The 26,586-nt window shown below is 42.4% G+C and overlaps 1 protein-coding gene across 2 annotated transcripts in view; it reads left to right on the plus strand.

Annotated features, from left to right (window-relative positions):
• Positions 1-1,686: 1,686 nt before the first annotated feature.
• Positions 1,687-26,586, plus strand: part of LOC132400452 (amine sulfotransferase-like) — a 68,113-nt gene continuing 43,213 nt past the window's right edge. Inside the window, exons 1-3 of one of the 2 annotated variants that reach the window (XM_059981431.1) lie at positions 1,687-1,824; positions 2,072-2,238; positions 23,966-24,168. In XM_059981431.1, the coding sequence (XP_059837414.1) occupies positions 2,097-2,238; positions 23,966-24,168 (345 nt within the window). In that variant the 5' untranslated portion in view covers positions 1,687-1,824; positions 2,072-2,096. Of the gene's footprint in view, positions 1,825-2,071; positions 2,239-19,875; positions 20,196-23,965; positions 24,169-26,586 lie in introns of those variants that run through there. The other variant, XM_059981433.1, reaches the window with a different exon arrangement.

The following is a 26,586-nucleotide window of genomic DNA, read 5'->3' on the forward strand; positions in this document are numbered from 1 at the left end:
AAAATTTGACAATGTATAATTACGTATCTCCCCGCCGAATCAATTAATACGTTTTGTATTTTAATTGGTAAATTTTTATTAACCAAAATTGCAACTCCTCTCGCCTTTGAATTAAATGAAGCTGCAATAACATTTCCAACCCAGTCCCTTTTTTATTTCTGATATTCTATGTCTGTTAAATGTGTTTCTTGTAAAAAAGCTATATCTGTTTTCAATTTTTTTAAAGTATGTTAAAATTCTTTTTCTTTTCAACGGTCCATTAAGCCCATTAACAGAAAAACTTTTAAAATTCAGTAAATTAGTCATTATTTTTAATTATGTTACTCCAATCTATAATAATACCTAATCTTTCAACTTTCATGATATCTTGGGAAATCTTTTTAAGATTCTCCATGTTGCTATGTGTGTCCCCACTGATCATCCAAGCAGAAAGATAGAAGAAAAACAGAGTATAAAGAAAAATAACAAAAAAAAACAAAATACCCCCCTACTAATGTTGTGTAAAAAAAGAACACAACATTACCCCCCTCTGTTGTACGGGTCATGGCGATCGCCATGATTACACACGTGAATCCTGTAGTAATCGATCCAAAGCTCCCCAGCCCCCCCCACAACATAAAAAAGTATATATATAAGAAGAAAAAAAATACTATTCTCAATTAGTATTTCTGAAATTTTGCTTTACTCCCCTGTATCATCCTTAAATGTCCATCACTTCCATTCACTGTCTCTAACTTCATCTTTAATCCATTACACTTGGAAATCTCTATGTGTAATTAGTGAGTAGTTGGAAGTTTTTGTGCGAACTCCTCCACTTATCAATAATCGGTAAAGAATCTTCTTTCTCCCTCCTCCAAAAAAATTATCAGTGTTGCTGGGTGACGCATTATAAATTTATAACCCTTTTCCCATAAAACTTTTTTCGCTGGGTTAAATTCCTTCTTTCTCTTCAAAAGGTTATAACTTGTATCAGGACAAAAAAGAACTGCCTTCCCTGCTATCATCAATGGCCCGTTTCTCTTTTTGGCACATTGGGCAGCCGCCTTCAGGATCTTTTCTTCATCTTGGTATCTTAAGCATTTTATCAAAATTGTTCGTGGATTTTGATCAGCTTGAGTTCTTGACCTTAAGGCTGTATGAGCCCTTTCAATCTCAATTAGAGTTTCTCCTTCCATTTCCAATTTTTCAGGGATCCATTTTTGAAAAAAAATTTATTGGATCTTCTCCTTCTATATCTTCTTTAAGTCCAACAATTTTAATATTGTTTCGTCTACTAAAATTTTCAAGCTTATCAATTTATTCCACGAATTGTTTTCTTTCTGATGTCCAGGCAGTAATATCATCTTCCATTTTATTCATTCTTTCAACCATGTCCTCCGTTGTAGTTCCTAAATCTATAATTCTCTTTTCCATTTTTTCCTGTCTTTTTGTCATTTTGTCGAACATAATCTCCATATTTATCACCTTTTTTGATTACTTTTAATGCGTTTATGTTTTTCTAATGTACGCATTATTTGCATCAAAGTCTTTTTTATATTTCCAGAAAAACTTTTATCTCCATCTTGGTCTGATTTTTCCAGAAAAAGAACCTGAGTCTCTCTCAGATTCACTTTCACTTTCGGGTTCAGTCGTAACTGGGATTTGTCGTTCTGCTGCTCCCGTTTGCGCATGCTCCGTCCTTCACCTTTGCGCAGTTCGCCGTGGTGTTTTTCTTCAGAGGTGGTCGATGTTGCCGCCGATTCCTGTTCTGTATCGCCGGTGGTGAAACGTCCCTGAGCCCGCGGTTCTTTGGCAGATTCTGCTCCAACTTGCGTTGTCTTCACGGTAGTGGTTTTCTTCATCTTCTGTCTGTGAGGCATAACTTGAAACAGTCCGGAGTAGTTTATAAGTAACTTTTAGAAAGTGTTGACTAACTTTTCTTCACTTAAACATTAATTAATTTATTTTTTACGGGAGAGCTGGGTCCCCGCGTCTCGATCCTACGTCATCACGTGACCCCCCCCCCCATGTTTATTGTGTTGTTATATTTTTATTTGACAATTGGATGAGTATGTTTGATCATCTTTTATAGGTTTCTCAGTTGTGCAAGCAAGAAAATGTCCTCGACTGATGATTATTATTTTCAGTACAAAGGTTGTACCTTTATTTCATCGATCTACAAAAAAGAACACTTGGAGCAACTGGAACATTTTGAAATAAATGATTCTGATGTCTTCATTGTGACGTACCCCAAATCTGGTAAGAAACTTGCGGGTAGTTTCTATTGTCACGTACTCCGTGACCGGGTTACCAAACCAGCAGAACTGGAATGATAGATTGGAATCTGGTGGTACTGCAACTAAAGGTATTTATTAGTAAACTAAGTAATACAGTATCAAAAATGTAAATATACGTATAAAACAGGTTAGCAATGATAAATACAGAAGGGTAGAACTAAGAATCAAAACCAAGCTCTATTGCAGTCTAGGGGTAATGCAGAGTTCAGTTCAGTTTAAAGTCAAGGTAGTTGCTGTTGTGACATTGGAGAGAGAGTGAGAGAGCAAGATGGGAGCAGCTACAGCAGGCAAACCTTCTGTTGTTGTCTTGTTCCGTTGTACTGATGTGGTCATTCGGTTATGACCCCTCCGTTCTCGGCTAGACCGTTCTTCCGAGGTGGACTCGTCACTCCGGCGTGAGTGGACACACACACAAGCCCCCACCGGTCCTGTCGTCACACTGTGAGATTTGTGACCGATCTCCTGACTCAGTCCTCCAAGCCCCCACCTTCCTGTGGGTGCACACCACTCTTGCACTGTATCATGGCATGTCTGGCAGTGTCTTAGCAGACCTGTCTTTTATCTCCCCAGCCAGGTTACCAGCCATTCATCAACTCCATGTCCATCAAACTGGCCACTCCCTCCTGTCTCAGCAGGCACCTGGCATCACTATGCTGTGTCAGCAGGGATCCACACAGACAGGCCAAATGTCCTTGGCGTTAAAGTCAACAATTAGCAAAGAAGCAATAATACTAAATCATCCATTTTAATCCTTGTCTCTCTCTCTCTCCCATCTGTATCAGATGCTTCTCCCTCTGTGCTTCATCCCTCTCTCTCATTAGCAGCATAGCTCACAGCGGGGTCAACTCTGGACCCCATCTCCATCTGGTTTTCTCATCACACATAACACTATATGTACAGAAAACTCCAGTCTTCTGTTGGTATTTATCTCTCCAGCATTCCTTTCTGCCTGCATTCAACAATGGATTTTGTTTTAAGTCACATGCCCACAGCTCACGGGTACTGGTGTGGTCAAAAAACTCTAGGCTAGCTGTTAAACATTAAAGTTTACTCAGTTACAGAGTGTGACACAGTAGTGTAGTGGTTAGCACAATACAGAAAGAGCAAAGTGGGTTCCTTACCTGCTGCTGTCAGTAAAGAATTTGTATGTTCTCTCTATGACTGTCTCGGTTTCCCCTGGGGTGCTCTGGTTTTCTCCCACGGTCCAAAGACATACCAAAGACACTGGTTAATTAGTCATTGTGAAATCCCTCTTTGCCAGGTTTCGCCAGAGATGCAGCTTGTTAGCCCCTCACTAACAGCACTGAGAAAACCACCTTTCTCAAACTCCATACATCTAGGGTCCTTATGACTTGGGTCCCACCAAAACCATGAAGTTGGGATATCTTGACCACCTGAACCCCGATCTGTGCAACTGTGTAGGTACTACCCCCATTCAATTAACCATCAGCAAGAACTAACATTCTACACTGCATACAATCATAACGAGAGTATGTTTTCAAATGTCAGCTGTATCGAACAGTTAATAGGAAAAAGTAAAGGGGAAAAAATGAAAAGAGATCATTACAGTTAACAGAGTCCAAATAAGCTGGAGCTCATCTTGACGTTGTCTTTAACTCACGCACTGGACCCTCGGTCTGCGTGAAAGCACACACCACCCCCTCCGATCTTCTCCCATCATTTCGCATTTCCCCCTCCCCCCACTACTTTCAAATCTCTTAGTATCTGCCTCTTCAGTTAGTCCTGACGAAGAGTCTCGGCCCGAAACGTCAACTGTGCTTCTCCTTATAGATGCTGCCTGGCCTGCTGTGTTCCACCAGCATCTTGTGTGTATTGTTTGTATTTCCAGTATCTGCAGATTTTCTCATGTTTACCACCTTCCAAATGTCACTCGAAATCCATCTCGAACAGGCTCCCCCAAGGAGGATTGGTCCTTCCTCCTTGGAGCCATTCAACTGCACAAAACACCTTGTCCAACAGGGATCATCCTCAGCCATCTTCTCTCCTGCCTTCTCCCAGGTTCTGTCAAAAAGACCTCGACCCACATCAGTGTCCATCCCAAAAACTTCTTCGCCCTGTGTTCTCTAGAACCTGCTCCCAATTCTACCATCCTGACTGGCTGACACAACATTCCTAAGTTGAACATCATAGCTCCTTATCTTTAGCTTAAACCCAAACGTGCTGAAAGCAGTACAGACTGCTCTTACAGAACTGCTAAAATGAAATACCTATAGCACAGCAGTAACAATCTTAACCAGGGCTTTACATTTGTAAATTGATTCAGCTAGGGTTAAATAGGTGGGTTCCTGGGCAGCATGGTTCGAAGGCTGGAAGGGACTATTCTGTGATTCATCTCAATAAAATAATTTCATGAGCAATATTTTAAAAATTGCCTCAGATCTTTTGAGTAATTGGGACAAAATAACAGGTAAACCAGAGTTAGTACATTTTAAAAAATCTGAGGGAATTTGTCCAACATTTGTGGTTATCACTTTTGTTGCTTGAGCCATGGTCATGATGGTCCGATGAAACCAGAAAATGGCCAGGAAGCCAAATTTGGTACACCGGAATGGAGCAAAACAGCCAATGAGAAAGAGATTTTGATAAGTAGAATGAAATAATTTAAAATTTGGTAAAAACCTTGTAACTATATCCCAGTATAAATTGGCAAGCTTGAAAGTTGTATGGTAATTTATATTACGTGGAGCAAGTTTATAGTTTAGAATGGGGGAGACTAGGAGTGTGTTGGAAGAGATAAGGGTTTCTTCAGTTGTTACGCTGTGGTAAGAGGGGTTGAATATTATAGAGGTGGCAGCAGGTAGTTTCATTGTAGAACAAGTAAGTAGTCACAGAAGTTTCTGCAGCTGTTGGAGATCCAGAGGCTAAAAACTGTTAAGTGTATTTGCTAATGATAGAAACAAATGGGTTGGTGAGAGGGCTAAGGGAGTCTGTATGGGTTTTTTTTTTTGCCCATTACACCCCTGGCATTTAGGGCAGCTATGAAGATCCTCCATCTTCAGATTCAGATTCCGTTTATTGTCATTTAGAAACCACAAATGCAATGCAGTTAAAAAATTAGACAACGTTCCTCCAGAATAATATCACAAAACTATATGACAAAACAGACTACAACAGAAAATCCATGTAACGCTTGGCAATCCCCAATCCAGAGTTCGGAGAGGCTGCTGCGTATTAATATCACGCTACCATCTAGCACGTTCCCCGGAAAGGAGCTCCAAATCCACCAGACAAAAACAAGACCAAAAACTAAAGCTACAAGACCTGCACAAAACCACATAATTACAACATATAGTTACAACAGTGCAAACAATAGCATAATTGATTAAAAAAAAACAGACTATGGGCACAGTAAAAATAGTCCAAGGACGACCTGACAAAGGGTCTCGGCCCAAAATATCGACAGTGCTTCTTCCTGTAGACGCTGCCTGGCCTGCTGTGTTCCACCCGCATTTTGTGTGTGTTGCTAGGATTATTCGTTGCAGTTTCTGTAACAGTTTTGTTGTACCAGTATAGATTGTTAGTCCTGAGCTGAACCCCTTAGTCTGGTCTCTACCCTTTGGCATGGGTGACCCTATCAAGAGCCAAAGCAAAGAGCCTCGACTCCAGCCAGCACAGCACTCTGGATCATTGAGGCATTAAGCCTCTAAATTACAACAAGGTTGGGTTCTCTTAGAGGCCCAATTGGGTTTTCAGTGCAAAGTGAGCTTGGAGAAGGTGCAGGAACTAAAATTCTCTGCCACACCCATTCAAGTCCACCCTGAGATATACATGATAAGGTTTATCTCCCTGAGATAAACATGAATGGAATTTGGGTTGGAAAGAAAGCTAGTGTAGAATACAATTATAAAGAAAAATAATCAGAGATTTGTGATTAAGACTGGGGAAAATTTCTAAGGCTGTGTGAGATGGCAAATCCTGTGAATGCGGTTGGATATAATTCAAGAGATTAATGAAAGGAAGGTAACAGCTGAGGGAGAAGCATGACTTGAGATAAATTTCAAACTACTGTGAATAAGCATTTACCCAGAGGCAGAAGGAGAAAGACTTTTAAGATGTCTCAGTAAGAAATCGTTTGATGTAGTATCTGAAGAAGTGGTAGAAGACAAACTTTCCCATGATTATAATAATATTGTCCCTTTGACATGCCTTTTCTGTTTCCTATTGTAATCTGTGGTCCACATCCCAGCCACTGTTAGGAGGCCTGTATGTAACTACCATCAGGATTGGAGGAACAGAGGCACAATAGAGACACCCAGATGGCATCTTCCCTCTCTGGTGCCAGGGTCAGGGATGTCTCAGATCGGGCCCATGACATCCTCAAGGGGAAACCTGAGCAGACAGAAGTCTTGGTTCATATTGGCACCAATGTCATTGGTAGAAAAGGTGAGGAGGTCCTGAAGAAAGATTTCAGGGAGCTAGGTGGGAAGCTAAAAACCAGGACCTCCAGTGTGGTAATCTCTGGATTTCTGACCATACCACATGCCACTGAGGGTAAGAATAGGAAGATTTGGCAGGGTAATGTGTGACTGAGGAACTGGTGCAGGGGGCAGGGGGCAGATTTATTGGGATCTCTTCTTGGGAAGGGACAACCTGTCCAAAAGGGACGTGTTACACCTGAATCTGAGGGGGGGCCAATATCTTTGCAGGCAAGTTTTCAAGAGATGTCCAAGAGGGTTTAAACTAATTTGGCAGGGGGAATGATACTGCTGAGGATGAGGTAGTTGGTTTACAAACAGACGCAGTATGCAGTGAGACTGCTAGCAAGGAGAGGCTGTTGATAGGGCAAAACTGCAGTCAACAGGATGAGTTGCAGCATAAAAGGTGGATAAAATTGAAAAGGGTGAACACAGGACTGAAGGTCTTAAATTTGAATGCAGGCCTAATGTAGTAAATGGCTGTTGTGTGTTCTTCGTGCCAGACGTTGGAGCCCTGGGCGACCCAGAGTCTCCTGGGGAACTACATCTGCGTGAAGTGCATCCGCTGTAGCTCCTTGAAGACTGTGTTAGGGATCAGGAGCAGCAGCTCGATGACCTTCGGCTTGTACAGGAGAGTGAGGAGATAATTGATCAGAGTTACAGGGAAGTAGTCATCCCAAAGTTGCAGGAGGTGAGTAGCTGGGTGACTGTCAGGAGAAATGGAAATGTGAACAGGCAGTTAGTGCAGAGCAGCCCTGTGGCCATTCCCCTCAATAATAACCGTACGATTTTGGATACAGGTGTGGAGGATGACCTCCCAGGGGAATGTAATGGATACTGGGTTACTGCTACTGAGTAATAGGTCCATGGTGTAGAAAGGACCACGGACCTACACCCAGAGTGGGAATGGAGACAAGCTCCCACTACCTATTAAGTGCTCCCAATGGCATGCACTTCATATAGCCTCTTGACAACCAAGTCCAGCTCCTGGCCTTCATGTATAGCTTAGCTACTAAGCCAAGCGGAACCATTTCTACTGACAGGAGAAGGGGCAAAGGCGGGTTACTGGCGCTGTAAAGCAGTGGCTTCAGGCAGATGGGGTTGGCAGCTCTTCTAGGAGAAGGAAATCCCCGATCTCAAACCTTGCAGCCGTACCCACTCAAGGGGAAGACTTCAGGAGTAAACCCCCAGGGAAAAATCCAGAGCTGGAGTCCCTACGGCAGTCCTACGTTGAGTTCAAAGCTGATTGGCAACTCCTGCGACACTGCTGGTGCCATTGGTTTCATCAGCAGGGTGGAGAGCAGGTGCTTGCTACGTGAGCAACAGCTTGCTCTCCATGTCGTACTGCCTTGGCATGTGTATCTAGACAACTAGGATCCATGGTTGACCCTGACCAACGGTGGCCTCAGCAGTATGAGAAGAGGGAGAAGAGATGAGTGGTAGTGATAGGGACTCAATAGTCAGAGAAACAGGAGATTCTGTAGATGTGAATGGGACATTCAAATACTATGTTGCCTCCCTGGTGCCAGGGTCAGGGACATCTTGGATCACATCCATAATGTTTTGGAGAGGGAAGAAGAGCAGCCAGATGTCTTGGCATAGGAAGGAAAAGCAAAGAGGTCCTGAAGAGAGAATTTAGAGAGCTAGGCAGAAAGCTGAGAAGCAGGACTTCCAGGGTTGTAATTTCTGGATTGCTACCAGTGCCACATGGCAGTGAGGGTAGAAACAGGATGATTTGGCAGATAAATGTGTGGCTGAGTCGCTGGTGCAGGGGCAGGACTTCAGGTACTTCGATCATTGGGATCTCTTCTGGAGGAATGACCTGTTCAAAAGAGGCTGGTTGCACCTAAACATGAGTGGGATCAATATTCTCATGGGCAGGTTTGTTAGAGCTGTTGGGAGGATTTAAACTAATTTGGCAGGGAGTGGGACCAAGAGTGAAGGGACTCAGGATAGGACAGATGGTTAAAAAAAGCAAAGATAGCATACAATCAGACTGTCAGGAAGGACAGATGATAGGACATAATTGCAGCCAGCAGGGTGAGTATCAGTGGATTAGGGATGCAGAATCAAAAAGGGTAGCAAACACAGTACTCAAAGTGTTGTTTCTCAGTGCATGGAGTATAGATGTAAGGTTGATGATCTTGTTGCACTATTACAGATTGCCAGGTATGATGTTGTGGCCATCACTGAATCGTGATTGAAGAATGGTTGTAGTTGGGAGCTGAATGTCCAAGGTTACACATTGCACCAGAGGGATAGGAAGGTAGCCAGAGGGGATGGTGTGGCTCTGCTGGTAAAGAATAGCATCGAATCAGTAGAAGATATGACATAGGATCAGAAGGTGTTGAATCCTGGTGGATTGAGTTAAGGAACTGCAAGGTAATAGGACCCTGATGGCAATTATATACAGGCCTCCAAACAGTGGCTAGGATGTGGACCACAGATTATAATAGGAAATAGAAAAGGCATGTCAAAAGGACAATATTATGATAATCATGGGAGATACGCGCATGTCGGGAGCATGAGACTGGCTTTTGGACACTGTTTGAGCTGTTACAGAGAGAGAGAGAGAGTGAGGTGTCCAAGGCAGTGACAGAGAGACAGAAACTGTTCGAAAGATTGATGTTATGGTTTCTCTGCAAATTGTTTACCTTTCCACAAGGACACTTGCCTGCTTGTAAAGTTCTTACAGAGCGAGGAGGGCGGAGCAGGCTGATGGACAGCTGGGTTCGAACATGTGGAGATAAAAACCAGGTCCGCTGTTACACAGACAGACACACGGTTTTGGACACTGGATAAGCTTTGTTGTACCCACAGGAAGGTGGGGGTTTTGGAGGATCGATTCGGGGAAATTGATCAGTGGCTCTCGCAGTGCAGAAAAGGTGTGACTGGTGGGGAGTTATTTGTGTGTGCAACCCTGGCCTGGGTTGGTAACTTTACCACAGAAGAACGGTCGCTTTTGTTTGTGGTCACATTCGGTGACTTTAAAGGAAGAGAAGAGGGGAGAGGAAGGTTTGAAACCTAGTGACAAAGAGGTCACTGTTTGGACTCTCTCCTCTGTAGCCCATAAGGGTGAGTTTGTGTTCCATTCGAATACAAAAGTGTGACTGTCACGTAGTTAATTCACAAGAGTGGGTTCTCTGGTGAGGGGGAAACCTTTGTGAATACCACTTGTGTGTTACCCTTGTTTGGGTGTGGTAGTTCACTGAAGAAAGGCACCCCTGTGGCAAATCACTGTAGGAGTTATTTCATAAGTCGTGGAACTGGATAAGTGGCTATCGCAGTTGTGTGTTTGAGGTAACCTTGTGGACTCTACCCGTGTGTGATAATCCTGTCTTGGGTTGGTAGTTTTACCATTTGAAGACGGTACCTCAGTGATAAGCTACTGCTGGTGATAATCCATATGTGGATTCTGTTTGAGTATCCTGTGGCCATCACTTTGGGATGACCCGTAGCTGAATTTGGGTGTGGTACCACTTATGTTGAAAGGATATTCATTGAAGATCACTGTCGGTGATACTTCATGTGTGGAGTGGAACAACTTCGGAAGATAAAACCGACAACTATTGTTATTTTAGAATATCGGCATAATTGCTTTCTCACAACATACGTCTTTGGATTACAAATCTCTCTCTCTTACAACAGCAACCTCGTGCATTGAACTGATCTTTCTTACATATCATCATAAGACTGTACCCATTTACCCCCAGGTTTGAAAGAGCCTAGTTTTGTTCATATTTCCACACTTATGTATATGTATATCATTGCTAACCTGTTTGATATATTTGCATTTATAGTACTGTATTGCGTAGTCTACTAATAAACAATATTAGTTTATAGCAATACCAGACTCCAATACGTTTGACCACAGCATCTGCAGTGTACTTTGTGTTTCCAACGTGTTTGCCATTTCTGTTGGTTCTTTAACCAGGTCATGGGATACGTGACATTGAATACCTACAAGATGGTTTTCTACACCAGCTTGGTGTTGAGCCTGCTAGGGGATCAGCTGTACTGGATTGGGTGTTATGTAATGAACTGGAGGTGATCAGGAAGCTTAAGGTAAAAGAACCCTTAGGATGAAGTGATCACAATATGGTTGAGTTCAACTTAAAATTTGATAGGGAGAAAGTAAAGTCTGATGTAGCAGTGTTTCAGTGAAGTAAAGGAAACTACAGTGGTATGAGAAAGGAGTTGGCCAAAGTAAATTGGAAGGAGATGCTGACAGGGATGTCAGCAGAGTAGCAAAGTCATGAGTTTCTGGGGAAAATGAGGAAGGTGCAAGATAGATGTATTCCAGAAAAAAAGAAATACTCAAATGGCAAAATAGTACAACTGTGGCTGACAAGGGAAATCAAAACTAATGTAAAAACAAAAGCCAGGGCATACAACTGTAAAGGGGATTTCTTTTTCTTTGTTACTGTGTATGTAATCAAAATGGCTTCTTTGTTTTCTTAAAAGTACGAATGCTTCTTTGTTGCGAGAGAGTGCTGGAAGCTTGTTTGGGTTAAAATTTACTGATAACAAGAATTGTATTCCTTTGTAAACCAATTGGGATTAATGTTGTTCTTTCTTCTGAGTCTGTAAGCTATTGTTGGCGGGCTTTTGGGCAGATCGGCACGAGGGGGTGAGAGAGAGAGGACGCAATGCTGTAAACTGGGCGAGGAACGGACCCCAAGCGGGGGTCCGAGGCCAGGAGGTACTCCGAGGAGAGGAGATGAAGCTAGATGTGCTTGGTTGACCACTTCGGATGGTCCTAAGCTGCGAGTCGAGGAGTTCGGAGGGGATCGAATGGTGGCCAGAAGACTTCAGTATTTGAGCTCCAATGGTTGTGCACGAAGTGTTTTGGACTTCGATAAGTTCAGCGCCTTTTCTTTATTTTTTTTCCTTTATATATACTGTATCGTTATTAATCACTTAGTTCTAGTAACCTTTATAAATTGTACTCATTTAATCGCATATGGTGTACTGTCTGTTTTTGGGCGAGGCAGGGACATCACACAGCATCCACACCAGCTGATTACTGATTACTGATTACCCAGTCTGGCTGCTCCCCCTAGACGAGAACGAGCTGAGCGAGTCTGAGGCGACCCAGGGGGTTACACAACAAACCAAAAATTAGTGGGAAGACAGAGGATTGGTAAGATTTTAAAACCCTACAGAGAGCAGCTAAAAGAATCATTAGGAGGGAAAAGATAAAATACGAAAGCAAGTTAGTAAACAATAGCAAAGTGGATAGTAAAAGCTTCTTGAAGAACGTGAAAAATAACGAGAGATGAGAGTGGATATAGAGCTGCAAGAAAATGAGAGGAGAAATAATAACGGGGGACAAGGAGATGGCAGATAAACTAAGTGAGTATTTTTCAATGTGGAAGACACCAGCAGTATGCCAGATATTGAATGGTATGAGGAAAGAGAAGTGAGTACAGTTACTACTAAAAAGGAAAATATGCTCAAAAAGCTGAAAGACCTGAGGGTACATTAGTCACCCAGGCTAGGTAAACTGCACCCTAGGATTCTGAAAGAGGTAGCAGTGGAGATAGTGGAGGCATTAGGCATTAGAATGATCCTTCAAAAATCATTGGACTGACATGGTGCCAAAGGACTGGAAAATTGCAGATGTCAGTCCACTCTTTAAGAAAGTAGGAAGGTAGCAGAAAGGAAATTATAGATCAGTTAGCCTAACCTCAGTGGGTGGGAAGATGTTGGAGTCAATTCCTAAGGATGAGCTTATGGAGTACTTTGTGACACAGGACAAGATAGAGATTGATAGTCAGCATAGTTTCATTAAGGGAAAATCCTGCCTGACAAACCTGTTGGAATTCTTTGAGAAGATTACACACAGGATAGATAAAGGGGATGCAGTGGATGGTGTATATTTGGATTTTCAGAAGGCCTTAATAAGGTGTCACATACGAGGCTGCTTACCAAGTTAAGGGTCCATGTTGTTACAGGGAAGTTACTAACGTGATTAGAGCATTGGCTGATTGGTAGGAGGCAGTGAGTGGGAATAAAAGGATCCTTTTGTGGTTGGCTGCCAGTGACTAGTGGTGTTCCGCAGGGGTTGGTGTTGGGACCACTTGTTTTTATGCTGTATATCAATGATATAGAAGATGGAATAGATGGCTTTGTTGCCACGTTTGCAAATGATATGAAGATTGGTGGAGAGCAGGTAGTGTTGAGGAAAGGAGTAGGCTGCAAAAGGAATTAGATTAGGAGATTGGGCAAGAGAGTGTCAAATGAAATACAATGTTGGAAAATGCATGGTTATGTGTTTTGGTAGTAGAAATAAATGTGCAGACTATTTTCTTAACTGGGAGAGAATCCAAAATTCTAAAATGCAAAGGGATTAGGGAGCCCTTGTGCAGAACGCCCTAAAGGTTAACATCAGGTTGAGTTAGTGGTGAGGAAGGCAAATGCTATGTTAGCATTCATTTCAAGAGGTCTAGAATACAAGAGTCGGAATGTGGAGCTGAGGCTTTATAAGACACTGGCGAGTCCTCACCTCGAGTATTATGAACAGTTTGAGCTCCTCGTCTAAGTAAAGAGTGCTGGCATTGGAGAGGGTCCAGAGGAGCATCACAAGGATGATTCCAGGAATGAAAGGGTTATCAGACGAGGAACGTTTGATAGTTCCAGATCGGTACTCGCTGGAATTTAGAAGGATGAGTGAGGATCTCATCGAAACCTTTTGAATGTTGAAAGGCCTAGACAGAGTAGATGTGAAAAGGATGTTTCTCATGGTGGGGGAGTCTAGGACAAGAGGGCACAGCCTCAGGAAAGAGGAGCATCCATTTAAAATAGAGATACGGAAACATTTCTTTAGCCAGAGGGTGGTGAATTTGTGGAATTTATTACCTCAGGCGGCTGTGGAGGCCAGGTTGTTAGGTGTATTCAAGGTAGAGATTGATAGGTTCATGATTGGACATGGCATCAAAGGTTAAGGGGAGAAGGCTGGGCAGTGGGGCTGAAGAGTGGAATAAAAGATCAGCCATTAATGGTGGAGCAGACTCGATGGGCCAAATGACCTAATTCTGCTCCTCTGTCTTATGGTCTATATGGAATAAGGTCGATGAACTTGTAGCACAGTTACAGATTGGTAGGAATGACGATATTGGCATCACTGAATCATGGCTGAAAGCAGATTATAGCTGGGAGCTTAATGTCCAAGGATACAAAAGGACAGGGAGGAAGGCAAAGGGGGCAGGTTTGCTCTGTTGGTAAAATATGAAATCAAATCATTGGAAAGAGGTGACATAGGGTTGGAAGGTGTTGAATCATTGTGAGTCGAGTAAAAAGACCCTGATGGGAGTTATTTACAGACCAACAGTAGTAAGGATGTGGTATACAAATTACAATGGGGGGGGATGTATACCAAAAGGGCAATGTTAGAATAATCATGGAGAATTTCAATATGCAGGTAGGTTGAAAAAAAATCAGGATTGGTGCTGAATTCCAGAAGGGGGAAAGCCTGTGAGATGACTTCTTAGAGCAGATCGTGGTTGAGCCCTCTAGGAGATCAGATATTCTTGATTGGTTTTTGTGGAATGGACCTGAATTGATTAGAGAGCTTAAAGTAGAGGATCCTTTCGGGCAAGTAATCATATGATTTTATGGTCTTAAAAACAGTGGCAGGGATGGCGGTAGAGCACAATAGCTGGAATTTCTGGAAGCAATTCCAAAGGCGCAGGATCTATACATACTAAAGAGGAAGAATTATTCTGAAGGCAAGATGACACAACTGTGGTTAATAAGAGAAGTCAAATCCAACATAAAAGCCAAAGAGAGGCCATACAATAGAGCAAAGATTAGTGAGATATTAGATTAGGAAGCGTTTAAAAACTAGCAGAAGGCAACAAAAAAAGTTATTAAGAAGGAAAAGATGGAACATGAAAGAAAGTTAACCAATAATATTAACGTGGATACCGAAAGTTTCTTCAGATACATAAAGAGTAAAAGGGAGGCAAGAGTGGATATTGGACTGCTAGAAAATGATGTAGTAATGGTAAAAAGAGGTAGTAATGGTGGCAAGGAAATAGTGGATGAACTGAATAAGTATTTTACATCAGTCAGCATTATAGAAGATTCTAGTGGTATGGTGGAAGTTCCAGTTGTTGGGGTCAGACATCAAAGAAGTGGTTTTGGGAAACTTGGAGACGCACGATAGAGTAGGCAATAATCAGCATAGTTCCTTCAATGGAAAACTTGTCTGACAAACCTGTTGGGACTTTTTGAAGAAATAACAACCAGAATAGACAAACAAGAGGGTGTTGTGTACTTGGATTATCAGAAGCCCTTTGCAAGGTGCCACACATAAGGCTGCTTAACAAGTTGCAAGCCCATAGTATTCTAGGAAAGTTACTAGCATAGAGCATTCGCTGATTAGCAGGAGGTAAAGAGTGGGAATAAAGAGAACCTTCACTGGTTGACTGCCTGTGATTATTGTTCCACAGGGGTCAGTGTTGGGACCGATTCTTTTTATATTATTTATCATTGATATGGATGATGGGATTGATGGCTTTGTTGCAAAGATAGGATGAAAGGCAGGTAGTTCTGAGGAAGTAGAAAAGCTACAGAAAGACTTAGAGTCATAGAGAAATACCACTTAGAAACAAGCCCTTTGGCCAATCTAGTCCACGCCAAATCATTTAAGTTAACTACTCCCATTAACCTCCCATTATCATAGCTCTCCATATCCCCACTATCCATGTACTTATTCAAACTTCTCTTAAATGTTGAGATCAGACTCGCATGCAGCACTAGTGAAGAAGTTTCCCCTTACGTTTCCCTTAAACTTCTCACCTTTCACCATTAACCCACAACCTCTGGTTCTAGTCCCACCCAACACAGTGGAAAAAGCCTGTTTTAGTTTACCCTGTCTATACCCTTCATATTTTTGTATACCTCTATCAAATTTCCTCTCAATCTTTTACATTCTAAGGAATAAAGTCCTAACCTATTCAAACTTCCCATATGCTGAAACTCAGGTCCTCCTGACCCAGCAACATCCTTGTCAATTTACTCTGTACTCTTTCAGTCTTGTTTACATCTTTCCTGTAAGTAGGGGACCAAAACTGCACACAATATTCCAGGTGTGGTCTCACCAAGGCCTTGTACAACTGCAGTAGAACCTCCCTGCTCCTGTACTCAAATCCTTTTGCTATGAATGCCAACATACCATTTGCCTTTTTCACCGCCTGCTGTACCTGCATGCCCATCTTCAATGACTGGTGTACAATGACACCCAGGTCTCGTTGCATCTCCCCTTTTCCTAATCGGCCACCGTTCAGATAATAATATGTTTTCCTGTTCTTGCAACCAAAGAGGATAACCTCACATTTATCCACATTAAATTGCATCTGCCATGAATTTGCCCACTCACCTAACCTATCCAAGTCACCCTGCATCCTCTTAGCATCCTCCTCACAGCTAACACCGCCGCCCAGCTTCATGTCATCTGCAAACTTGGAGACAAGTCTAAATCATTAATATATATTGTAAACAACTGGGGTTCCAGCACTGAGCCTTACTGTACCCCACCAGTCACTGCCTGCCATTCTGGAAAGGTCCCATTTATTCCCACGCTTTGCTTCCTGTCTGCCAACCAATTCTCTATCCACATCAATACCATACCCCCAATACCGTGTGCTTTAAGTTTGCACACTAATCTCCTGTGTGGGACCTTGTCAAAAGCATTTTGAAAATATAAATATACCACATACACTGGCTCTCCCCTATCCACTCTACTAGTTACATCTTCAAAAAATTCTATAAGATTTGTCAGATATGATTTTCCTTTCACAAATCCATGCTGACTTTGTCTGATGATTTCACCTCTTTCCAAATGTGCTGTTATCACATCTTTGATAATGGACTCTAGCATTTTCCTCACCACCGATGTCAGGCTAACCGGTCTATAATTCCCCAGTTTCTCTCTCCCTCCTTTTTTAAAAAGTGGGGTCACATTAGCCACCCTCCAATCCTCAGGAACTAATCCAGAATCTAAGGAGTTTTGAAAAATTATAACTAATGCATCCACTACTTCCTTAAGCACTCTGGGATGCAGACCATCTGGCCCTGGGGATTTATCTGCCTTTAATCCCTTCAATTTACCTAATACCACTTCCCTACTAACATGTATTTCCTTCAGTTCCTCCATCTCACTGGACCATCGGTTCCTTACTATTTCCGGAAGATTATTTATGTCCTCCTTAGTGAAGACAGAACCAAAGTAGTTATTCAATTGGTCTGCAATGTCTTTGTTCCCTATGATCAATTCACCTGTTTCTGACTGTAAAGGACCTACATTTGTCTTGACCAATCTTTTTCTTTTTACGTATCTATAAAAGCTTTTACAGTCAGTTTTTATGTTCCCTGCCAGCTTTCTCTCATAATCATTTTTTCCCTTTACTAATTAAGCCCTTTGTCCTCCTCTGCTGGTCTCTGAATTTCTCCCAGTCCATAGGTGTGCTGCTTTTTTTTGCTAATTTATATGTTTCTTCTTTGGACTTGATACTATCCCTAATTTCCCTTGTCAGCCATGGGTGCACTACCTTCCCTGGTTTATTCTTTTGCCAGACTGGGATGAACAATTGTTCATCCATGCGATCTTTAAATGCTTGCCATTGCATATCCACCGTCAACCCTTTAAGTATCATTTGCCTGTCTATCTTAGCTAATTCACATCTCATACCTTCAAAGTTACCCTTCTTTAAGTTCAGAACCTTTGTTTCTGAATTAACTATGTCAGTCTCCATCTTAATGAATAATTCCACTGTATTATGGTCATTTTTACCCAAGGGGCCTCACACGATAAGATTGCTAACGAACCCTTCCTCATTGCTCAAAACCCAATCTAGAATGGCCTGCTGTCTAGTTGGTTCCTCGACATGTTGGTTCAGAAAACCATCCCGCATACATTCCAAGAAATCCTCTTCCTCAGCACCCTTACCAATTTGGTTCACCCAATCTATATGTAGATTGAAGTCACCAATTATAACTACTGTTCCTTTATTGCATGCATTTCTAATTTCCTGTTTAATGCCATCCCCAACCTCACTACTACTATTAGGTGGCCTGTACACAACTCCCACCAGCGTTTTCTGCCCCTTAGTGTTATGCAGCTCTACCCATATCGATTCCACATCCTCCAGGCTAATGTCCTTCCTTCCTATTGCATTAATCTCCTCTCTAACAAGCAATGCTACCCCACCTCCTTTTCTTTCCTGTCTATCCCTCCTGAATATTGAATATCCCTGGATGTTGAGCTCCCATCCTTGGTCACCCTGGAACCATGTTTCTGTGATCCCAACTATATCATATTCATTAATAACTATCTGCACATTCAATTCATCCACCTTGTTACGAATGCTCCTCGCATTGACACTCAAAGCCTTCAGGCTTGTTTTTACAACACTCTTAGCCCTTATACAATTATGTTGAAAAGTGGCTCTTTTTGCTTTTTGCCCTGGATTTGCCTGCCTGCCACTTTTACTTTTCACCTTACTACTTTTTGCTTCTACCCTCATTTTACACCCCTCTGTCTCTCTGCACTTGTTCCCATCCCCCTGCCACATTAGTTTAAAGCCTCCTGAACAGCAGTAGCAAATGCTCCCCCTAGGACATTGGTTCCAATCCAGCCCAGGTGCAGACCGTCCTGTTTATACCGGTCCCACCTCCCCCAGAACTAGTTCCAATGCCCCAGAAATTTGAATCCCTCCCCCTTGCACCATTTTTCAAGCCATGTATTCATCTGAAATATCCTCCTATTTCTACTCTGACTAGCACATGGCACTGGTAGCAATCCAGAGATTATTACCTTTGTGGTCCTACTTTTTAGTTTATCTCCTAACTCCCTAAATTCACCTTGTAGGACCTCATCCTGTTTTTTACCTATATCATTGGTACCTATGTGCACCACGACCACTGGCTGTTCACCCTCCCATTCCAGAATGTCCTGCAGCCGCTCAGAGACATCCTTGACCCTTGCACCAGGGAGGCAACATACCATCCTGGAGTCTCGTTTGTGGCCGCAGAAACGCTTATTTATTCCCCTTACAATCGAATCCCCTATCACCATAGCTCCCACTCCCTTTCCTTCCCTCCTGTGCCGCAGAGCCACCCATGGTGCAATGAACTCAGCTGCTGCTGCCTTCCCCTGATGAGACAGCTCCCCCAACAATATCCAAAACAGCATATCTGTTTAGGAGGGAGATGACCTCAGGGGACTCCTGCACTACCTGCCTACTGCTACTCTGTCTAGTGGCCACCCCTTCCCTTTCTGCCTGTGTAGCCTTTACCTGCGGTGCGGCCAACTCACTGAATGTGCTATTTACGACTTTCTCAGCATTGTGGATGCTCCAGTATGAATCCAATCGCAGCTCCAGACGCTCAATGCTGTCTGCCAGAAGCTGCAGTTGGACACACTTCCTGCACACATAGTCGTCAGGGTCACTGGAAGTATCCCTGATTTCCCACGTGCTGCAGGATGAACAAACCACGGGACCAGTCTCCGCTGCCATGACCTACCCAATACTTGCCTCAACTTTTGAAACTTTCTCGTTTGAAAGGAACTTACCCGGCCTTACTTCATTTGGAGTGAAGCTCGTCCTCCACCTCTTCTCGGCAAAGCCTCTCGAGTCAAAACCTCAAATCTCCACTCCTTCACTGGCCCACTCACTCACGGGCCGCTTTACACAGGCCACTCCACTTGAGGTAACCCTCTGTAAACCAAAGGGAAGGAGGGGGCTTGTGTGTGCAGGATCAGTTCGAGAAAAGTTTTCATTCTATGCACTAAGAAACATAGAAGCAACACCTTAAGTTCATAAGACAATCGATATGTTGGAGTAAAAATGTTAATGCTGATTCTGTTAAAAGTAATGATGGTTGATAAAGTTATTTTCTTGTGCTATTGAAAGCATTGTTGTATAGTTTGTGTGAGGTGCATTTACAGTTGTTCATGGCGTAGGTAGATTCTGACTGTATGTTGTACTTTAATGTAATATAGTTTGTTGTAGTTTTACTTTTACAAGTATTTATGATGTAAATGTGATGACAAGAAGGAAACAAATACTGTATATATTTTGTATTGTTTTATCAACAGTTTTCACCACACATTAATGTGGAAGAGTGAACAGTAAATGGTTAATCTTACTGCGATTGTGCCTTCATTGACTACGGTTTACCTCGGTGTTTAGTTCAGAGTTTCTACACCTGTAAGAGAACACTACAGTGAAAAGGCGGCATTACCAGCTGTCAAATGGTTGCCATCCAGCTCTAGGAGCAGTAGGGTATCAGCAAATAAGGCTGCCCACGCAAGAGCTAAAGCAGAAACCGCCAAGGTGCGAGCGTCATACACTGAACAGGAAGCAAAACTGAAAATGGAAAAGGCTGCCAGAGAAGCCAAAAACCAAATGCAAAGTTATCCACTTTGGAAGCTGGAACAAGAGGGCAGAGTATTGTCTGAACGGTGTCGAGTTAGGTAAGGGAGAAATGCAAAGAGACCTAGGAGTCCTAGTTCACCAGTCAATGAAGGTGAATAAGCAAGTGCAACAGGCAGTGAAGAGGGCAAATGGAATGTTGGAATTGAATACAAGAGCAAGGATGTTCTTTGGCATTTGTACAGGGCCCTGGTGAGACCACACCTGGAATATTGTATACAGTTTTGGTCTCCAGGTTTAAGGGAGGACATTCTGGCAATTGAGGAAGTGCAGCGTAGATTCACTAGGTTGACTCCTGGGATGGCAGGGCTGTCTTACGCAGAGAGATTGGAGAGATTGGGCTTGTACACGCTGGAATTGAGGAGATTGAGAGGGGATCTGATTGAAACGTTTAAGATAATTAAAGGATTTGATAGGATTGAGGCAGGAAAAATGTTCCAGATGTTGGGAGAGTCCAGTACCAGAGGGCATGGATTGAGAATAAGAGGTCAGTTATTTAAAACAGAGTTGAGGAAGAGCTTCTTCTCCCAGAGAGTTGTGGAGGTGTGGAATGCACTGCCTCGGAAGACAGTGGAGGCCAATTCTCTGGATGCTTTCAAGAAGGAGCTGGATAGATATCTGATGGATAGGGGAATCAAGGGATATGGGGACAAGGCAGGGACTGGGTATTGATAGTGAATGATCAGCCATGATCTCAGAATGGCGGTGCAGACTCGAGGGGCCGAATGGTCTACTTCTGCACCTATTGTCTATTGTCTATTAACTACGGTTTACCTTGGAGTTTAGTTCAGAGTTTCTACACCTGTACAAGAACACTACATTTATATTTGTGTGCTGTAGCCTTTACTTTTTATTCGCAGTTATTTTGTAAATAACACTATTCTTTGCATTTCTGGTTAGATGCTAACTGCATTTCATTTGGCATTGTGTCTGTACTCGACTCAATGACAATAAAGTTGAATCTAATCTAATCTACCCTGGATGGGCTTCCCAAAGTGCAACAAACAACAAAGGATGAGCATCGATCCCTGTGGCACAGCTTTAGTACCAGGCTTCCAGTCAGACCAGTACCACTCTCTGGCTTCTCCCCCAAAGCCAGTGCCTTATCATCCTGAATGCCAAGTAACTGAACCTTCTGAACCAGCCTCTTACTGGATTTAGACAGATTAGGAGATTGGACAAGGAAGTGGCAGATGGGATAACAGTGTCAGGAAGTGTATAGTCATGTACTTTGATAGGAGAAATTAAAAAAAAGACTATTTTCTAAATGGAGAGAAAAATCAAAAATTTGATGTGCAAAGAGACTTGGGAGTCCTCGTGCAGAGAATTCCCTCGAGGTTAATTTGCAGGTCGAGTCTGTGGTGAGGAAGGCAAATGCAACATTAGCATTCATTTCAAGAAGACTAGAATATAAAAGCAAAGATGTAATGTTGAGACTTTATAAAGCACTGGTGAGGCCTCACTTGGATTATTGTGAGCAGGTTTGGGCCCCTTACCAAGGAAAGGATGTGCTGACATTGGAGAGGGATCAAAGGAGGTCCACAAAAACTATTTTGGAATTGAAAGGCTTGTTATATGAAGAGCATTTGATGGCTCTGGGGCTGTACTCACTGGAATTCAGAAGAATGAAGGATGACCTCATTAAAAACTATTGAATATTGAAATGCCTCCAGGGAGTGGATGTTGTGAGGATGTTTCCTATGTGGGGGAGTCTAGGACCAGTGGACAAAGCCTCAGAATAGAGGGGCATCCTTTTAGGATGGATTTGTGGAGGAATTTCTTTGGCCAGAGAGTGGTGAATCTGTGGAACTTGTTGTCACAGGTGACTGGAGGCCAAGTATTTGAGGCAGAAGGTGATAGATTCTTGATTGATCAGGCTGTGAAGAGATATGGGGAGAAGGCAGAAGATTGCGGCTGAGAGGGAAATCAATCATCCATGATGAAATGGCAGAGCGGAATTGATGGGCCAAATGGCCTAGTTCTGCTCTTATATCTTATGGTCTAATTTTTCTAGACTCCATCATTAGTCCATTCTCCTACACGTCTCCGCATGGGAACATCCATGGAAATAGTTAACATCGCTAAACCATACAAAGGATCGTGAAGAGTGCTGAGAGGGACATTGGGCTCTCTCTTCCACACATCCGAGAAATTGATCAGGAGTGCTTTGTATGCAGAGCCCTTGTCAACGATCCCTATATGCAATAATATATAACAGCAGCTATGGAAAAAGAAGCATTGTTTTGGATCTGAAATCCTTCTTCAAAACTTGATCTGTTCTGGAGAAAGCTCTGGAGAAACCCCTATGGAGAAGCTTGCACCAGCTTTGGTAGAGATGTATCTTCACCTTGACACTCTACGGAGTGCTTCTTTTTCGATAGTTGCTGCTTGACCTGCTTGTTTAAACAGCGGTCTTCTTCTGATTCCTAATATCTGCTGATTCACCTTACAGGAGTTAGTTTCCTCACTGTCCATCGAAATTTCATACAAGGTGTATGATGCGAATGCGTTATCTGGCTCGATGCAGAGAAAGCGTTTGATCGCATAGAGTGGAACTACCTCTTTGCGGTTTTAGAAAAATTTGACCTCGGTCAAAGTTTTATCTCTTGGATCAAATTACTATATCTATGTCCTACCGCCTCCGTTTTGACTAATTCTCAGCAATCCCAGTTGTTTAACCTTAAACGTGGCACCTGTCAAGGGATGCCCCTTAAGTCCCTTTCTTTTTGATTTGGCTGTAGAGCCTCTGGCAATTGCATTCCGAAGTTGTCCTGAATTGACGGGGATTTGGAGGGGGGGTGTTGAGCACAAAGTTTCTCTTTATGCTGATGATCTATTACTTTTTCTTTCAAATCCGTCCGCATCCTTACCTCCAATGTTTTCACTTCTTGATCAATTTAGCCGGTTCTCTGGCTATAAACTTAATTTACATAAGAGTGAACTTTTTCCAATTAATAAAGAAGCACAAGTATTAGTATTTCACGACCTCCCCTTTAAAGTAGTTGATAAACAATTTACCTATCTTGGTATTACAAGGAATTTTAAGGATCTTTTTCGTGAAAATTTTGCCAATCTTTTCTACTCTACAAAACAGAGTTTGTCACAATGGTCACCTTTATCTATGTCCTTGGTAGGTCATGTTGATGTTATTAAAATGTATGTTCTCCCTAAATTTTTATACTTATTTCAATCTATTCCAATTTTTATTTCTAAAACCTTTTTTGATTCCTTAGACTATTATTTTGTCCTATCTGTGGAAGGGTAAGCATTCCAGAATTAACAAAACTTACCTTCAAAAATCTAAAAAAGAGGGCGGCATGGCCTTACCTAATTTCCATCTATACTACTGGGCAGCTAACATTCGTTGTCTTATCTTCTGGTCTTTTTTCCATCGCCAGTCTGACCGCCCTAAATGGGTAGCAATGGAGCTGAAATCCACAAAGGATCTATCTATCTTTGCACTTCCTAGTAGTTTGCCTAGACTAATTGTTAATCCTCTTATTAGACATACTCTGTGAATGTGGGCCCAGTTTAGGAAATTTTATGGTTTCTATGGTTTTTCCCTTTCTAGTCCTATTTTACATAATCATCTTTTTCTACCTTCTATGCATGATTCAACATTTTATGATTGATATAGAAAGGGCATTAGGTATTTTGAAGATCTTTTCATTGATAATCGCTTTGCATCTTTTCAACAGTTCTCTGCTAAGTTTAATCTACCTAATGCCCATTTCTTTAGATATTAAAAAAAAGGTGTATGATGAGCAATCTTGTGTGTGTTTTTCTTATTACCATTCTCTCTTGTGTGCAGGTACCATCTGGATGCAACAAATATTGAGTTTAATTTATTCTGGTGGTGATATATCTGCAATCCAACGTAAACTCGCAATAGAGCGTGTTCCTTGGATTGAAGTGCCAGACTCAAAATTTCCAGAACGCCCATCACCTCGACTGAATGTCATGCATTTGCCCTACCAACTCATTCCTAAGGGGCTGAAGGAAAAGAAGGGAAAAGTGAGTGTTTTTTTCCTCCTATAACTTATTGGATAAGCATGCCCAAATTTTAAACACTGCACCAGCTATAAACATGCCGCTTTATATCCCTAAGCTCTGGAATCCATGACTGAACCTTTCCAAGTCAATGTCTATTTCCTCCCTCCCTATTTCTTTGACTTGAGTTTCATCATCTTCTGGGACATTTCCTTGTATTCTATCATAGAACATATTCTAACTTATCAACCTAAACTGCCTATATGGTAGTTGCTAATTGCATGCACCATGAGGCATGAACTGAGACTTGGCCAGGGCTGCTAGGCAATGCCTCCAAGCTACACTCAAAAGTGGATGCATTGTAATAATCTGTGGGCCACTAGCCTGGACAAGTGCACAGAGACACAGTCACAGTAGAAAGGTCAGTCAATCTCTCAGGGAGAGAAAAATAAGATTTTTGTAGTCCTAATAAGCACAATAACAGATATCAAACAGGAAAATGGAGCAAATGCCTGCAGTATCTACATCCACTTACATAGTAAAACCCCCTGAGACATTTGATTTCTCTAAATCAGAGGACAAAAGCAAATCAAAAGTTTCAATCTGCTTTTTGCAGAGAAAAGTAACATTACTTTGGTTCCAGGCTGTTCTCGATTGTACAGTTTTCAGCCTGCAGATTTAGATTAGTTTAAGATCTAATTTTGAAAGCCAAAAAAAAAAAAAAATTGATGGGTAGAATTTGTCTCAGATTTTTTTTTCATGAGTGGTGAAAAGTGCATTTGTTTTCGCTATGGAAAATGGATATTGAAGGTATTGATGAATTGAAAAATAATTAAGAGGGACTGACTCTGTTATTCAGCCTCTGTGTTAACATTTGAATGGGGGGATATAGGAAAGGATGCTTGGATTCATGGGAAGGTGATGGAAAAGATGGTGGCGGGGCAAGTAATGTAACATCTATGAGGGTAATCGTTGAAGAAGGATCTTAGCTCAAAACATCAACTGCGTATTCTTTTCCATGGATGCTGCCTGATCTGCTGATTTCCTCCACTATTTTGTGTATGTTGCTGAAGGGTTCAAAGACTTAGACCATAAGACATAAGAGCAGAATTAGGCCATTCAGCCCATTCAATCTGCTCCACCATTACCCCATGGCTGATCCTGGATCCCACACACCTGCCTTCTCACTGTAACCTTTGTTTCCCTCACCAATCAGGAAACCATCGATTTCCACCTTAAATATACCCACAGACTTGGCCTCCAACACAGTCTCTGCCAGAGCATTCCACAGATTCACTACTCACTGATTAAAAAAAGAAATTCCTCCTTACCTTTGTTCTAAATGGTCGCCTCCTCAATTTTGAGGCTGTGCCCTGTAGTTCTCGACACCTCCCCCATAGGTAACATCCTCTCCACATCCACCCTATTTAGTCCTTTCAATATTCGGTAGAATACAATATGATTTCCCCCCTTCCATTCTTCTGAATTCCAGTGAGTACAGGCCCAAAGCTGCCAAAGGATCCTCATGTGTAACCCTTTCATTCCTGGAATCATCGTTGTGAACCTCCTCTGGACCCTCTCCAATGACAACACATCCTTTCTGAGATATGGGGCTCGAAACTGTTGCCGATACACCAAGTGTGGCCTGACTAGCTTCTTATAAAGCCTCAGCATTATCTCCTTGCTTTTAAATTCTATTGCCCATGAAATCAGTGCCTTTGCACCTCTGATGTTTGAATTTTCTCCCCATTTAGATCATAGTCTGCACTTTCATTCCTTTTACCAAAATGTACTTCCCAACACTGTCTTCCATCTGCCACTTTTTTGCCGGTTCTTCCAATGTGTCCTGCTGCAATCACATTGCTTCCTCAGCACTACCTACTACCCCCCCCCCCCCCACTTACCTTCATATCATCTGCAAACGTTGCCACAAGCAATCAATTCCATTATCTAAATCACTGACAAACAATTTGAGAAGTCGGGACCCCAATACTGACCCCTGAGGAACACCACTAGCCACTGGCAGCCGACTAGAAAAGGCTTCCTTTGTTCCTGTTGTGGAGAAATCTCAGGAGCAGCAGACAGAATCAATCAGGCCAACTCAGAGAATTGTTTCAAACTAAAGGATTTTATTATATGATATCATGGAGAGCCTCCTTCCAGCTAAGAGTGGCATTTCGGGGGCTCTCCTTAGCTTTCAGACACACTTCAATATATGGACACAGCATACGTAACTAAAAGCACTTAACAATAACATTGCTTGACTGTAAACATAGAACTGGTGGTGGCATCCGTCGGACTCGAGAGACCATGGATTTGCGCTTTGGAAGGCTTCCAGGGCGCAGGCCTGGGCAGGGTAGAATGGGAGACTGGCAGTTGCCCAAGCTGCAGGCCTTCCCCTCTCCACGCCACTGATGTTGTCCAAGGGAAGGACCCTAGGAC

Source organism: Hypanus sabinus, chromosome 10 (assembly GCF_030144855.1).
Source record: "Hypanus sabinus isolate sHypSab1 chromosome 10, sHypSab1.hap1, whole genome shotgun sequence".
Classification (NCBI taxonomy): domain Eukaryota; kingdom Metazoa; phylum Chordata; class Chondrichthyes; order Myliobatiformes; family Dasyatidae; genus Hypanus; species Hypanus sabinus.